Below are 16,181 nucleotides of genomic sequence, written 5' to 3'. Positions count from 1 at the left end.
GGGGCTTCTTCCTCTCTCATGTCTCAGATTTATTAATTAATCCATTCTATGTTTTCCTCAAGAAACGCTTCTCCATCAAGCACAGCTGGACACCATGAATTCTGTTGTCTGTGATGCCGAATGAGTATGTATTCTGGTGGAGCAAATACTTTAACCAATATTTCACCAAGCCCTCCCTGCACTTTTAATAAAAGGTACCTCCAATTCAATCTCTGCCTTAACATTATTTTTGGTGGTTGTTATTAATTTTGTCTTCAAGGAATGCATATCCATTCCAAAATGAAGAGGCTTTTATTTATTTGCAAAGATTAAAAAAACCCAAATTTACCATGGATTCTTCACATACTATAAAACATCCCACTCCACTTCCCGGATGTGTGGCATCCTCCAGAGGGACTCCCAGCCACCACGCTGAGGCTCAGCATCATTGGCCAAATGCTCCCCTCTCTACTAGGTGCTTACACATGTGAGCCTAATAAAGTCTCTGCGTCATGAGGCAGCTGACACTGAAGGCTATTTTTGGAATTCCTCAAAAAAGTGGGTCCAAAAGAGATTTTTTAAATGTGGCTTATGCCACAATTAATATACTAAGGAGTAAAAGAGAAAAAGAGGGAAAGAGTATGAGTGAGAGAAGAATTACAGCGAGGCATCCAAGAGACTGGTATCAGGAAGAGGAGTACTTTCCTGCACAAGGGGATTTTGAATCATGATAAAAATATTTCTGGTCAATGCCTCTTTGCCTGATACAGTGTTTGGGGAGAAAACAAATTGAAGCTATGAAGTTGGAGCTCAGCGTATAATGAAATCAACAGTAATCAGTGACGTAAAATATGGAAGAGAGTAACAAAGTACTCTGTCAATGCCTTCATGACCTTAAAATTCTGTGGAATTTTGTGCTAATCTGAGAATCTCGTATACTACTGATAGACCTTCTGCCAGTTATGACAGCAGTGTAAGAAAAGAATTTAAAGAAAACACATGATACTGTAACCTTCATTTGTTGGTTCCTTTGGCTACTAACCATTAGAATACACACACTATTGAGAGCAACGGGCTGTGGCAGAGATCACAGATGAGCCACAGAAGAAAACACAGCCCCTGTCCTCAGAAAGCTTACTTCAGGAAAATTCTGCAATTGTAAAACCAACAGCAAGTTTCTAAGGGATTCAACCACCACTTTCTGGTCTAAGCAACTAATCGACAGTTATCATATGCATGGCACTGACTAGTTGTCCAAAGTTAAGTTTTCAAGATGGAGGGCCAGCAACATCTGTTAAAAAACCATAGTGAAGAGCTTATGTAAGTAATGGCCTGAAAGACTCGAAGGCTCGGGAGGGATACGTTTTGTCCCACCAGAACTCTAAAACCTGCATAAGTCATCAGTGAGAATTTAGGAGTATATTTTAGTTGACCACCCACCTTTAGAATGAAATGGCTCTGTAAGTATTAAAATGAGGGTTCAATGTATATTATAACTAAAAGTACTTGCGATGAAAGTATATACCCCTCCCAGGTACCAAGAGGGGTCAGATTTTCCATTTATCAGCAAGTCTTCGGGGTAGACAGCAACTCAATCTCAGACTCTCTTCGGTGGCTGCTTCGTGGACGGCTGAGGGGAACACTTCAAAAATGAACCAGCTAAACAAACTTCCCAGCAGTACTTGACAGAGCTACACCTATTCTTCCCATTTCCAAAGCAGTGGAGAATTAATTACCAGTTCTATGGATCTATTGTAAGTATAATAGACTAAAGAGCTATCACAGACACATTTATTGTAAAAGCACAATCCCAAGAGTGTCTAGTGGAGGGCCAAAACGATTAACACAAATGCTTTGTCAGATCAAAGATAAAACCTGCACCGCCCAATTGAGGAATGAATTAGAACAGTGGGTTATCTTTCAAATTAACCAGGGCAGTTAGTGAGGAAAATTTCATGAAAGTGTAATTCTTAGCCTTTGTGAATCCACACAGCAGGCATTCTGCCAGCTGACAAGATGATGAAATTTTCATGCTTAAAAAAAGCCCTCTTCATTTCCCAATTTAGATTAGCTAGTGTTTCTCTCCCTTTGTGTGTGTGTGTGTGTGTGTGTGTGTGTCTATTTGCTCTTCTGGAGCAGAATTTAAGTGGAGAAGAAACACATATCAATTTTTCACTGTAAAATTGAGTCTTTCAAAAACATCCGTCAAAGCTTAGAGATACAGTCTTTACATGGGCTTTTTATGATTTTCAAAAAATACAGTTCAATTTTAACTTTGTATAGGGGAACCAACAAGGACCAGGGCACAAAATGAACTTTGAATTAGAGCTTTCGGTGATATCTCCAAGTCTTTCAATGCTTCCATCAAGTCTTGGATAAAGTATTAGAGTTGTTGTTCCTCCTAAAGCAATTAATATATTTTCTTGCTCGATGCCTTTTGTATTTCTATGTACACTGAAATGTAAATGTTCTAGGAAATGAGAATTCAAGGGATACAATCACTGCTATATGGTGAGAGAGAGAAAGTCTCTCCTATGGAAGGAACCAGTATAAAAACATTATATGATATAGATTCTCAGATATGCAAAATTTTTAATGTTTGGTACACCACGTTTATTCGATCAGCACTATTTTATTCATGACAGAAACTAACAGGGTATATGATGTATTTTTTTAAAAAGTGGTTCAGAAGCATATTTTGTTAGCCTAAACTCCTGTCCCTTTGTTCTTGACAACCTGATTTCTTGGTGATCTACAACTATGTTCCTTGGCAGGTTATAGTGTTAGGTCAAGTACTATACTCCTCCACTGTCTTCCTAAAGTTCCCTCCTTATAAAGAAGATGCCTTCCTTTCTTAATGTAGGGTGTACTTCCTTGCAGTGATACTAAGACTAAAATGAAAAACAATATTGTCTCTTGCTCTTAGTCCACGGACAATTTTTATGCCCAGTACTGTTTAACTTGTAAAAAAGGAAGAAACTCTTTTGGTCACTAGCTTCAGAAAACAGTCCTTTTACCTCAGTACTTATTACCAATATCCTTGGTCTCCAGTACAGGTGATGTATTAACCTCCAGCTGGACTGCCATCGCTATGGTCTATCACACTGAACTGTCATCACTATCACTTGAGGCATAATAACAAAAAGAACCCCAAAAACTCAATGCCATATCCCTCTATCAGCAAAAGTTCCTTTAAGTCTGAGGACAGGAGAAAAGAGAATAGTCTACCAGTGAAGTAGAATGTAGAGGTGTTTGAGCATCCTGTATAAAAGCTCTAATCTTGAGAATATCTGAGACATTAGTTCAGCATGGGGCCATGAAAAGAACAAATAAATGGATTTCTTTCTCTCCCATCCAATTACATATGACTAAGATCAGCAAGTAGAGAAATAGGTTCCTAATTTTGAGGACAGTCATATCAGTCTTCAACTTCAGGAGTGCTATTTTGGTACTTTAATTAGAAATCCTATAGAAAAATCAATCCAGTGCACACTTAACAAGAGGAAAACTGTTACTTGCTGTTGAGATAGCTGGTAGACAAGACAATTAAAGCAAATACTACGGAAACCTTGGGTTAAATGTCTAGATGCCTAAAAGTAGGTTATTTAGCTTGAAAAATACTCATACCACCACCACCACCCACATACAATTCAGTTAGAAATCAATCTTTCGGTTAGAGCATATTTCTAACTATACAGATCCCTTTTCTGCCTATTCTCAACTTAGTCAAAACAGATTGTCCTTTCTTATAGAAGGAAAGAGATGAGTTTCTTCTAGTATTAACTTCTCCATGGTAAAGATTTTGATAGACTAAACACTGAAAGAAAACTCAAGAATTCTTCCCAAGAGTCAAGAATCATGCTCTGCTCAACGAGAGCTGTAAGTGAGGAGCTGAATAGTTTTGATTTGGGCTCTTCATGCTAAATAAAGGCCTAACATTACATGTGCTGAACGTTTCATCTACTGCGGAATGTGAACCCACAGATAACCTTTATTCCAATCCAACTGTTCATTAAGCATAGCTCAGGATTATTCACTAAAATGTTTCAGATTTCCCAAAATGTAGTCATAATTATTATTTTTAAAATGTCTTCAGACAAACCTACTTGGGTGTTTTTGACAAATACAAATTATTCTACTCCAAAATCACAATACTGAAACTCTATGCTTCTACTCCTCATCCTAATGATCTAATAATCGATTTTCATTTCATGATATGAATTTTTAAAGAAGAAAATGCTGTATTATGTAAGTTAACTAATATAAGTAGATATTAAAGGATGATACTGATCAAAGTCAAGGGTTTTAACTAATAAAATCTGAGCATTTTTTGGAAATGCTTTGCCAATGTAGCTTCTTTAAATAAGTTACACTGAGCTTTCACATAATAGAAATTTTGTTTAGATGACAAATGACATAAACACTAAGAAAAATCAAGTGGGAAGTATGTGGTTTTTTCAATTTTAAGTTTTGAAGAAAAAAACTCACCCCCTATGAAATATGTTAAAACCAAAACAAATACTTTGAAAAAAGCCTTCTTTCTAACGCAGACAGCTCACTCACTGTTCTAGCATTTTTAGTATGTACTTATAAAAATGAGACATTCTCTTTAAAATGACAAGTTGCATTTAAAGTTTAAAAATGTTTAAGGATGCCTGGGTGGTACAGTTGGTTAAGTGTCCAACTGGCTCAGGTCTTGATCTCAGAGTCGTAATACTGAGCCCTGTGTCAGGCTCTGGGCTCATACGGGGTGGGTGGGGGTGGGGGGTGGTATCTGCTCCATAGGCTCTCTCCTCTCCCTCTGCCCCTCCCACTTGTATTCTCTCTCTCTCTCTCAAATAAATAAATCTTTTAAAAAATGTTTATTTTGACTTCCTTGGACAACACAGCTATGAAATGGTTTAGATTAACCACAGAAACGTAAAGTCTTAGCTAGTGGGGAGTTATTAAAATCACCACACCTGATGTTATGACTCTTCTCGCCAAAGACAGGCAATACTGATTTTTTTCTCCTCTGGCCAAAGACCTGAGTGACCACTTAATTTAGTCTTACTTAGGTAACAACAAACTAAAATATTTCCTGATTATATTCTCATTTTTCCTTAAAGCAAAAATTCAGTACTTAAAATACTGCTCATTGGGGCGCCTGGGTGGCTCAGTCGTTAAGCATCTACCTTTGGCTCAGGTCATGATCCCAGGGTCCTGGGATCAAGCCCCGCATCAGGCTCCCTGCTTGGTGGGAAGCCTGCTTCTCCCTCTCCCACTCCCCCTGCTTGTGTTCCCTCTCTTGCTGTGTCTCTGTCAAATAAATAAATAAAATCTTAAAAAAAAAAAAAAAGAACCAAACCTAAGTAAGCTGCATATGTAAGAAATTCATTGTGGATACTTACTTCATAGTATTTTTTAATGCAACGTCTCATGTCCATGATCAATTTGTTGTTCAGCTGTACCATAAAGGTCAAAGGTGAAGCCTTACAATCAATGTTACTGCAGCGATACAAGCTGGGCTCCGTATCAGTTCCCTACAGAAGTCAGAAGAGACAAATACACAAAAGGTTACTGCAAGACTAGAAAAGGGTTTTTTGGGCTTAAAAACTAACATGCTGTCCTGGTGCGCAATATTCTTAATTCATTTCATTAGTGAGTTTTTAACCCTCTTTTTTCAACTACTGTCTTCTCAAAGATCCCCTTAGTCACACGAACCTCCTGCCTTTTTGCCACCATAATAGAGTACAAGTTGAAGGGAAAACCCTGAAATCACTTGTTTTTACATTCAATATATGACAGATCTTACGGATAAAATAATTTTCCTTCTGAAAATACCAGTGAGGTCACACTATTGAACATAAACATTCTTAGAGATATCGATCAAAATTTTAAATTTGTACTTATTCATTCCAAACTTGAAAATAGTAGCAAGCGCACTAATGACATTAGTTTCCTTTCATATTGGCAACTTAATTTGACGATTAAAGCCTAAAAATTAAGTACTACACCAGAAAACAATCACTTGTTGTCCCCTTAGAAAATCTAAAATTTCTGTAATCCTCCTTCTCCACCACCCACTCAAATGAAAATTATTTGGGGAAGGGAAGGCAGAAGAGTAGAAATTTGAAAGAATTAACTATTAGTAGTTGGAAAAAACCTCTTGTTTTGTTTTGTTTTAAGCAAAAACAAAGCAAATCGAATATATAGGAAAACTGTTGGGGTTTCTGGTGCATTTGTTTTCCTTCTTGATACTTAAACATCTTGGTTTCCTGCTCCAATCTGGTACATAACCCTACCCGCCACGCTAAGCAATTCCAGGTGGAAGAGATTTTAGAGCTTGACATCGGCTCTTCCACAGTTAGCCCATCTGCAAGTCGTCAAGCCTCCATGCAATTAACTATCTTATTTACAGCTGTAATGAAGCAAAACTCAAGGATTTAGCAAGTATTGCTGATCTGTGTCTGCCTCTTCCTTGCACTTGCTTCCAAAGACTGCTTTGTTTTGATTCAAAAAAATGCAAAACATCTGCTGTTTGTCCAAATTAACTTAAAATAATTACTTTTAATTTAGATAAAGGATGTATTTTCTTTCAGTTTCAAGGTTTTACACAGTTCTGCTGCCTACTCATTTGCCAATGGCTAGTACATGTATAACACTGCAGTTGTATCAAGTAAATTGGCTAAGTTTCAAGTTCTGAACCAAGGTCAATGATACATTTTTTGGCAGTACTTCTTGAGAGGAATGTTTCCCTGTGACTTTTTTAATGTCTGACATGCAAAGACAGCAGAAAAGATAATCAGAGTACCTTTGTCAAAAAGGAGGCAAGTGGGATGTGTAAAGATAAACAAAAACTTTCCAAAAACACTTAGTTCCCATTAACTTGATTTAAGATAAAGGCAAATACTGCTCTAAGTCTTAATAAATTGGGGATGGGAGTGGGGAAATACAAGTTACTAATTAAGGAATTACAATAAAAAATACTTTAAGGTACTTTAGAATTTTTAAGAGATTCCATTTAAAAACCAAGGCCAAGAAACCACTCTAGGAAGCCAAAAACAATATTCAAGCATAGTCTACTAAGAATTTTCAAGCAGAGGGTGCCTGGGTAGCTCAGTTGGTTGAGCGACTGCTTTCGGCTCAGGTCATGATCCTGGAGTCCCTGGATCGAGTCCCGCGTCGGGCTCCCTGTTCGGCAGGGAGCCTGCTTCTCCCTCTGACCCTACCCCCTCTCATGCTCTCTCTCTCTCATTCTCTCTGTCTCAAATAAATAAATAAAATCTTTAAAAAAAAAAAAAAAAAGAATTTTCAAGCAGAAATGAAGCCGTGAAGGCAGAATCCATACGATGCTAAAATTCTTTAAATGCATGAAAGCAACATTTTCCTCCCCTTTTATACAAACAGTGGGGGAGGAAAGGCCTCTATGTTAGTTGGCTAACAAAATGAAGAAACAAAGAAACAACTAACCGAACCGTCCAAGACACTATCGTAAATATTCTCTGTTCCACATGTAGGGCATGGGCACTTGAATTTTTCACAGTCCCTGTATTTCTCCTCATCAGTGAGCTGGGCTGGGCCACCAAGGAGGGCATCATTCTCCTCATCCTTATGATAATGATGAACTCTAAACTGGGTAGGGTCGAGTCCTATTAATGTAAAAGAAAAAACAAATTCAGAGAGGTACAATTATTTGAATTCCCGTATACAAAAGAGACCCCAAAGAAGAAAATCCACAAAGGAATGATTTTAAATTCATGCACACACATACACAACCACTTGAACTCTAGATAAAGGCTCACATCACATGGACAACTGACTTAGCCTTTTACAAAAGATCACTTTATTAAATAAAACAAGGAAACAGCACTAACGCACTAACGCAATGCAGATATGCCCCCAGATGTTTGGGTTCAGAAGTAACTACTTCTATAGGATGGTTTTACTATCTTCTTACAGTTACAGTGAAAATCTCAAATAAATATGCAGTGTTATTAAGAAATCTCTTAAAATCAAAGTTTCACTATGAAAACTGAAAATAGAGAATAAAAATCCCATTAAAGAAAACAAGTTCAATGCTATTACAACGCCTTCAAGTGCAGATACAACTGCTAACCCTGATTTCAATGCAGTGGTCGATTCCATCTTGGCTCAGTAGTTAACAGCATGTAGGGTGCAATCTAATTCAGTGGTTAAAATTCAGTAGCAGCATCTGAGACAAAACACGACATGGTTTTTTGGTGTTCTGTATTCAGAAATTTAAAATATGTGCAAAAACAATGGATCTACAGATTCTATAGGCCAAAACGTTCCCGACAATCTTGAAACAAAATATACCATCCATATTTCAATCAAAATGACACAAGAAATCAATCAATGCATTGACTGAGGTAGTTTATGCTTCCTCATTTCCACAAACTATTTAAAAGAAACATCTTTAGGCCAGCCAATTTTATTTACCTTTGGTCAAGGCATATCTGTCAAAATATACCATGTAGATTTACATGTAAAGGTAATTAATACACACGGTATCTTAAAACATTTTCTTGAAATCATCCTTTAGAAATCCCTACGAATTCTAGGCTTTTCAGAAATCTAAGGAAAGCTATCAAATTTATTTTAGCATAAAGGTAAATAAGCAATATAGAAGTCACTAAGCAAAAAATTCGAATACCAAAAATATCTGAAAACTCTTTTAACTCTAACACTGAATAAGTAGATAATCAAACAGATGTATTCAGAACTCAGTGACAAGATCCTAAATCCTACTTGGTCAATTTTCAAGTGACATCTACACTTGAGGCTGACTGACATGGTGGAAAGGTGCTGGACAAAAAGTAAAAAGACAGAGACTATGAGTCTCAATTTTCTCACCTATGAAATGGAGGTAGTGTCACCGACCAGGCACTTCTGAAGTTTAAAACAGACATTAGAGGACAAACCCCTTTCAGTGGTGCCTAGCATGTGATAAGCATGCAATAAATATCGTTATGAATGAAAAAATAAAATTGTAGATGAACATCATTTAATCTAGATGATATTCACTCAAGATTATGCATTTGGAAAAATATATGGAACACATGTTCAGACTGCATAGCAAGTTAATAGCTACTCTTTGTAGGAATTAATCAAAATGAGTATTTCCTAACATGATCGTACAATAAAAACAAAAAGTACACATTAAAAACAACTGGAAAAATATTCTTGTTTAGTGATATAGATTACTGTAACTGAGGTCACTTGGCCCCAAGATTCACTATATATATTTTTTTTTTTTTTTTAAAGATTTTATTTATTTATTTGACAGAGACAGTGAGAGCAGGAACACAAGCAGGGGGAGTGGGAGAGGGAGAAGCAGGCTTCCTGCTGAGCTGGGAGCCCGATGTGGGACTCGATCCCAGGACCCTGGGATCATGACCTGAGCCGAAGGCAGTCGCTTAACCAACTGAGCCACCCAGGCGCCCGATTCACTATATATTTTTATTTTACAAATTACCTATCCCCTAAGAGAAATAGCATAATTAGTGAAGAGTGTGGGAATATATACCTTCCCATTTAAAGACAAAGAGGGGCAGAGAAAATGAGTGAGAGAGGCCACACCCGTGAATGAGGCCATTTCTTCTCCGTACTGAAGGGTAACTGTTGCAAATTCCTGAAACCATTTGTGAGTCCAACTGTATTCACATAATGTTTTGCTTCATTAACAATTATGAGGAAGAACTTCACCCTTTCTCTGATGGTATGATTATTCATCAATTTCTCAGGCCAATACTATTCAAAAGTAAGGAAAAAGAAAAACAGTGGGCAAAAGTTTTCTCAACGGCAGGCTTCTTTCACAATCCAAAAATCCAGGAATGAAACAACACTGGTTTTGCACATACCCAGAAATGGCCAACCTGCAGCAAGTAAACAACGAAAGCTCTCTCTAGGCCACCCTACCAGCATCCGCTTATTTAGTGTACGTGAGGCCACAGGGGAGCCTGCCTGCTGAGTAAGCCAAAAGTGGACAAGGGCCCTCTTGCTACTTACAGAGAAATGCCCAACAAGTGGCCAAAAGTCATGAAAAAAAATCAAGCCTTATGAAATGTCTACTTTAATGTCCAATTCTATAAACAACCCTAATCTGCCCATGGCAATAACAAAGCCAAGTGGCCATAGCGGATTACTTCAGATTGATTCCCATGCTGAATTTCTTTAAAGAGAAGGGGTTTCATCTCAGCATTCTTGGTTATAGATCAATGATAAATCTTAAAAAGGAGGGGACACTGTAATTACCTTAAAATATTAGGTATATAATGATCCCTGTATAAGTTACTTGGATACAAAAATGTCATAAAAAAGTAATTTTCTTGGGAGGACAATTATAAGTTCAACAGGCAAATCAGAGGGCTAAATTAAATCTTTTTATGAAAACGTATAATGTCATGTTAAAAAATAAGGATCACTGCTGCTGGAATCTTTTAAAGGTCAGAATCTAGGCTTACTCAACATAGGAACTGATGTTTCCAAATCCTCATGAAATTGGCAACAAGCAGCTTATTTCTAAGTTTCGGGAGACTTAAAAGTTTTACTGCTTATACCATAACTCATTAAGGCTGGAGTGAAACAGGAAAAAAAAAAAAAGTATCTGGTGCTGCCACCTAGAGGTAGATTCTAAAGGTTAAAATGTACAAAATAGAGCCACTACATGGAACTGCATTTATAATTATTATCCCTCCAAAATTAAACACTTTTGTTGGAAAAGACATCAAAGCGACATGTTTATGATCAAAGGTGTCATATACACTGTGTAATCAATATTAAACTGCTCATCATATAGCAAGTAATCATATTCGTCTTTTGAGGAAGAGATGCAAAACTGAATTCCAAATTCTGTATCTCTTCTGAAAGCTTTCTCTGAAAAACTGGCTTAAAGCAACAAATTTCATGCCCTATTTGAGAAAAAGAACTTCCATTTTTATTAGCCTAGCTTTTGACAGGTAACTTCAATCATTTGGTCCAGTACAGAATAAAGGAAAGAACAGCCTACTTGGGTCTCACAGTAGTTATCTGGGGAGAGAGCAGCCATGGTTCTCCCTGCGGTAAGCAGAAATGATGTGTGCTTTAATTCAATCCTGTGACTTGTAGTGATAGTCACACCATTTGGGGGGGGCGGGGGCAGGATGGGGAGGACAGAAGGCAAAGTGAAATGAAATTAAAGTACTGTCATTTATAATTAGAAAATTTACAGGATCTCACATTATTTTGGCAACAAGATCAAAGCTCTCATGTTTCAAAAAGTATTTATAGTAAGTAACATCATAGGCATTGGGGTAGATGAGTTCAGCAATGCTGTTTTTTTACGTAAGATCACCAGATATTTAGCACACACACCTCCAATGTGACATGTAGCACAAAATTAATTTTTCTACCATTGTACTTTCTAAACATTGTAAGCTATGCCTGTTTTTAGAATGTTCACCTGTCCCCATTCCCAAGGATTATTTAAACTGTTCCGAATTCAAAGCATTCAGCTGAGAGGCTGAGGCACTGAACCAAGTAATTCTCTTCCTTCAAAAGACAAGATCTCTATTAGTGCAAATGCAAATAACTACAGTAAGGCCAATTATATATGTCCATACAAGTGGGGAAGAGGGAAAAATCCATATGAATGAAACTACAAATGACCAAAGAGAGAAACTGACATCCCCAAGCAGTTGTTTGTAATAATTACTCAAGCTACTAGTAATAGATTCTTACTGTGAATTTTTTTTTCTAAAAATTTCTTCTAGGAAATGAATCATTGATCTTTTGCATGAATCCAGGCTTTCATGTGTCTGGGACTTCTTAGAGAACAATATACAAACTGAGTACTTAGTATGATTAAAGAAAAAAATACTTATGAATTTTTAAAAGGTGAACACTACATCCATAAAAAGTCTTGTACAAGAATTTTCAAAGCAGCTTTATTCATAATAACCAGAAATTGGAAACAATCCAGACATGCACCAACAGGAGAATGAAAAAAATAACCTGGGATAATCTACCATGGAGTACTACTCAGCAAAGGAAAAGAATGAACGCTGATAAATGGCACAAGATGGATGAATCTCACAAATACCATGCTAAGTGAAAGAAGCTGAACACAAAAGTATACACTGTAGAAAATTATTTATATAAAGTTCTGGAATAGGCAAAACTAACCTACGGTCAGAGAAATCAGATGAATTGTTTCTTTTGTGAGAGGGGATGCTGACTGGGAAGGAAAAAATGGAAACCCAGAGGTGATGGAAAAGTTCTGTGTTTTGATAAATAGAATGTATGATACTCTTAAGATAGTAGCATTTCATTGTATGTAAATTATACTTTAAAAAATGTCAAGTAGAAGATGCTTGTGACACATATACCCAAAGGACGCATATTTAGAATATATAAGGAATGCCCGCAAATCAATAAGAAAAAGACAACCCAAAAGAAAAGTATATGAAGATTTCACCAGGCACCCCACAAAAGGAGATATTCAAATGGCCAATAAAGGATGTGAACAGATGCTCAACTTCATTTGTCAAAGAAATGCAAAATCACAATGTTACGCCACATTAAAGGAAGATGACACAAAACACCAAAGTGTTGCTAAGAATGTGGAGTGTTTATACATTGATAGTACAGAGTGTAAATCAGTTGAACCACTTTGGAAAATTAGTATCTACTAAAGCTGAACATACATGTCCCCTGGGACCTAGCAATTCTCCTAAGTATATACCCAACAGAAGTACATGCAACCGTTCAAGAGAAGACATGTGCGAGAATGCTCAAAACAGCACTATTCCTAATCCAATTGTGGAAACAACCCATAGGTGCACCTACACTAAACAGTCATCAAGTGTGGTATAGTCATACAGTGAAATACTACAAAGAAATGAAGTATAACCACCTGGATGAATCTAACATAATACAAATGAAAGTAGCCAGACACAAAGAGCAAAGATGCAATTTATGTCATGTCCAAAAATAAGAAAACCTCATCTATGATGTCAGGAATGAGGATTGTAATTTTCTGGGGGGAGTAGAGGATAGTCTCTAGGAGGCAGCATGAGGGGGTTTCCTGAGCTCAGGGCTGACTACACTGGTATATGTTTACTTTGTGAAAATTCATCAAACTATTCAGTTAGCTTTTGTGTGCTTTTTCTGAATGTATGTTACACCACCAGAAAGTTCAGGTTGAAAAAGGCGAGAAAAGGAGTACTAAATATTTATGATATACCTGTGAGTTTGTGGCCAAATGTGTTTGATTCTAACCAGACATTATGTACCTCCTCAAAGATGTGCACACCATCACCCAGGAAGCATTATTAGCAAAAACTAAAAGAAACTGAACTGAAATACAGTCTTTAGCTCTACTACTTCATAGGAAATACAGGAGACAGAGGAACATGTTAAAATATCCCAGCAGGATGCAACTGGCAAACTCCAGAATAAGGGAAATCGTATAGGACAACACCCCCCTCCCCCATTTCTTTTTTGTTTGTTTTTTCCTCCCCCCATTTCTTAACAAGTAAATTGGAAGGATGAATTAAAAAAGAGGAGACTATCATATGGGCCCTGATTAGATTCCAATTCAAACAGGGAGCTTTTTAAAAGAAATGCACCCTTAATACAATCAGAAAATACAAACGCTTATTAGACATTTGATGAAATGAAGCAATTGTGGTTTTGTTTTGTTTTTTTTACTAGTGATGATACTACTATACTTATGCTGGAAAGGGGGTAGTGTCTTTTAGGAATGTAAAATGTGGTATTTACAGGTAAAATTATATGGTATCTAGGATTCACCTCAAAATAATCAGAGCAGGTGGAAAAGAGGAATAAGACTGTCCACAGTTGAAGACTGCTAAAGCTGGGTCATGAGCACCTGGGGACTTCTTTTCTACTATTGCACATGTTTAGAATTTTCCATAATAAAACATTTTAAGAATAGTGTAGATCCAATTTCAAGATAAACAACTGACTATACAAGTGATAGACACCTGAAACTGCCTTTCACAGCTACAATAAACCTCTCCATAACACAAATGGAAAACTTCTGAGTATTTAAAAAAAATAATATCCAAACCCTTAGGTTAAATAAACTCCCAAGATTTTTACTGTCCTGCAGAAGGTACCTCCCAAAATCTTGACAGGAAAAAAAAATCCTAATGTGCAGCACCCTCATGACCTCACACAACTGTTCTAATGCGCTTGATGATAGCTCTAAATGTGACTTTTTTTTTAAGATTTTATTTATTTATTTGACAGAGAGAGACACAGAGAGAGAGGGAACACAAGCAGGGGGAGTGGGAGAGGAAGAAGCAGGTCTCCCGCGGAGCAGGGAGCCCGATGCGGGGCTCCATCCCGGGACCCTGGGATCATGACCTAAGCCAAAGGCAGAAGCTTAACCGACTGAGCCATCCAGGTGCCCCAACACATCTTTTTACAAGTTAGCAACTGTTTAACCATTTTTTCTTCTGATTTTGTAAAAACTGTCTTATTTTTAATAAGAACATTAATTTTTCAAGAAGGAAGCTATAATTCACCACCTTCAACCTTTCCAGGCTTATTCACACATATATATTTAACATAATTTTCATCTGTATACAATGCTGTGTTCAGCTGTTTTCATTTATCACATCTTACCCATTTTTCTATAGGCTACACAGTATTGGTAAGTGCTATTCTGTATACTTAATTAAAATAATGCATCTTTTTAAAAAAACTTGATCTATAGTTAACTACTACTGCACTATATACTTGAAAGTTGCTGAAGAGTACACCATAAGCATTCTCACCACACTGAAAAGTTAACTATGGAAACTATGTGAGGTGATGGGTGTGTTAATGCTCTTGATCTTGGTAATCATTCTACAATGTATATGTATATAAAATCATCACTTTGTACACTTTGAATATATTTAATTATATTTGTCAATTATTTCTCAATAAAGTTAAAAATTTTTAAAAATTGATCTAACTTATAAATAAGAGAAATTCCCATTTTTCCCTGGAAATTCCAAGTGTTACAATGCCAGGAGAATATTAGTCCCAGTGATCATCCTAAACATGCCCCAGTTTGGCTCCAAGTTCCCAGGGGTCTCTGCCTGACTTAGGTGAGCAGTGTCACTGCAGGCCCTCATGTGCCATGTGGAGTGGCTGAGATGGCCTGAGTCACCACCGTGGAGGTCGGGGCCCCTGCCATTCTGCAATGGGCTGGAAGAACTAATGAGAGGTGGGAAGAGACAACCATTCCCAAGGCCACATTGGCCTCTCCAAAGTGCATTCCCATAATGCCCCAAATGCCAACACCTTCATAAACTCTTCCCTGGTGGCCCCAGCCACAAGTGGTCTCTGCTTCCCCTGAGTGCCTGAAATCCTCTATTTTACCTCTTTTGGGACATGCACTGTACTGTCCACTAGACTTCCCTATGACAGTGAAATCAACTAAATGGACTGGGCTGTAATTTGAGCAAAGGAGCCATGGCTTACTCATCTTCATCTCCCTCACAGTGCCTATTATGATGCTGAGCACAGCAGGTCTTCAACATTAATCTATTCAATGAATGCAAAAGTAGGCTGGGAGCATGATCCATTTGATGATGTGAATGGAATGGCTCTCCATCCTGGAAGAGATGGTTCTTACCAGCTGACAAGATGATATCCTATTTTGCATCTGGTGTGATCTTAACTTTCAAAATTTTATTAATTATGGTATAGAAAATATTTAAGGTTTGCAAATGACGGTCATGTATGCACATTCTTCTAAGAGCTTAACTGCGAAAAAGGTGAGAATCTTATCACAAAGTAATAACCTGAGGCATGTGCTAGTGCCATCACCCTACTCCCAACCACCTATACCTTACCCACTACCTCCCCACCATCTTTTGCAGGCCTGTCTCCCTGGGCCTGTCAAAAGCACCCCCAACACTGCTTGGCCTGCTGTTGCACTTATTTCTTGGATATTACTGGTTCCTGTCTATTGACAAAAAAAAAACCTTCTGTAACCCGTGTGGTATGGGGCCATTCTTTCTTTCTTTCTTTCTTTATTTTTAAAGATTTTATTTATTTATTTGACAGAGAGAGAGTGGCAGACAGAGGGAGAGTGAGAAGCAGGCTCCCCATGGAGCAGGAAGCACGATGGGGCTCGATCCCAGGACCCTGGGGCCATTCTTTAAAAAGGGAATTTTTACTTTCCAATTTAATCCAGGAAG

The 16,181-nt window shown here is 37.5% G+C and overlaps 1 protein-coding gene across 3 annotated transcripts in view; it reads right to left on the bottom strand.

Annotated features, from left to right (window-relative positions):
• POLA1 (DNA polymerase alpha 1, catalytic subunit) overlaps positions 1 to 16,181 on the bottom strand; it is a 296,908-nt gene that overhangs the window by 141,379 nt on the left and 139,348 nt on the right. For all 3 annotated transcript variants that reach the window (XM_035001019.1, XM_035001027.1, XM_035001036.1), the window contains exons 33-34: positions 7,432 to 7,610; positions 5,370 to 5,501 (exon numbers count right to left, since the gene is read on the bottom strand). In XM_035001019.1, the coding sequence (XP_034856910.1) occupies positions 5,370 to 5,501; positions 7,432 to 7,610 (311 nt within the window). The remainder of the gene's footprint in view (positions 1 to 5,369; positions 5,502 to 7,431; positions 7,611 to 16,181) is intronic.

The sequence above is a fragment of the Mirounga leonina genome, unplaced genomic scaffold, assembly GCF_011800145.1.
Source record: "Mirounga leonina isolate KUSES-001 unplaced genomic scaffold, KU_Mleo_1.0 Mir_101595, whole genome shotgun sequence".
Lineage (NCBI taxonomy): Eukaryota > Metazoa > Chordata > Mammalia > Carnivora > Phocidae > Mirounga > Mirounga leonina.
Note: the sequence above shows the minus strand (reverse complement) of the source record. Positions and strands in the feature narration are given on the sequence as shown.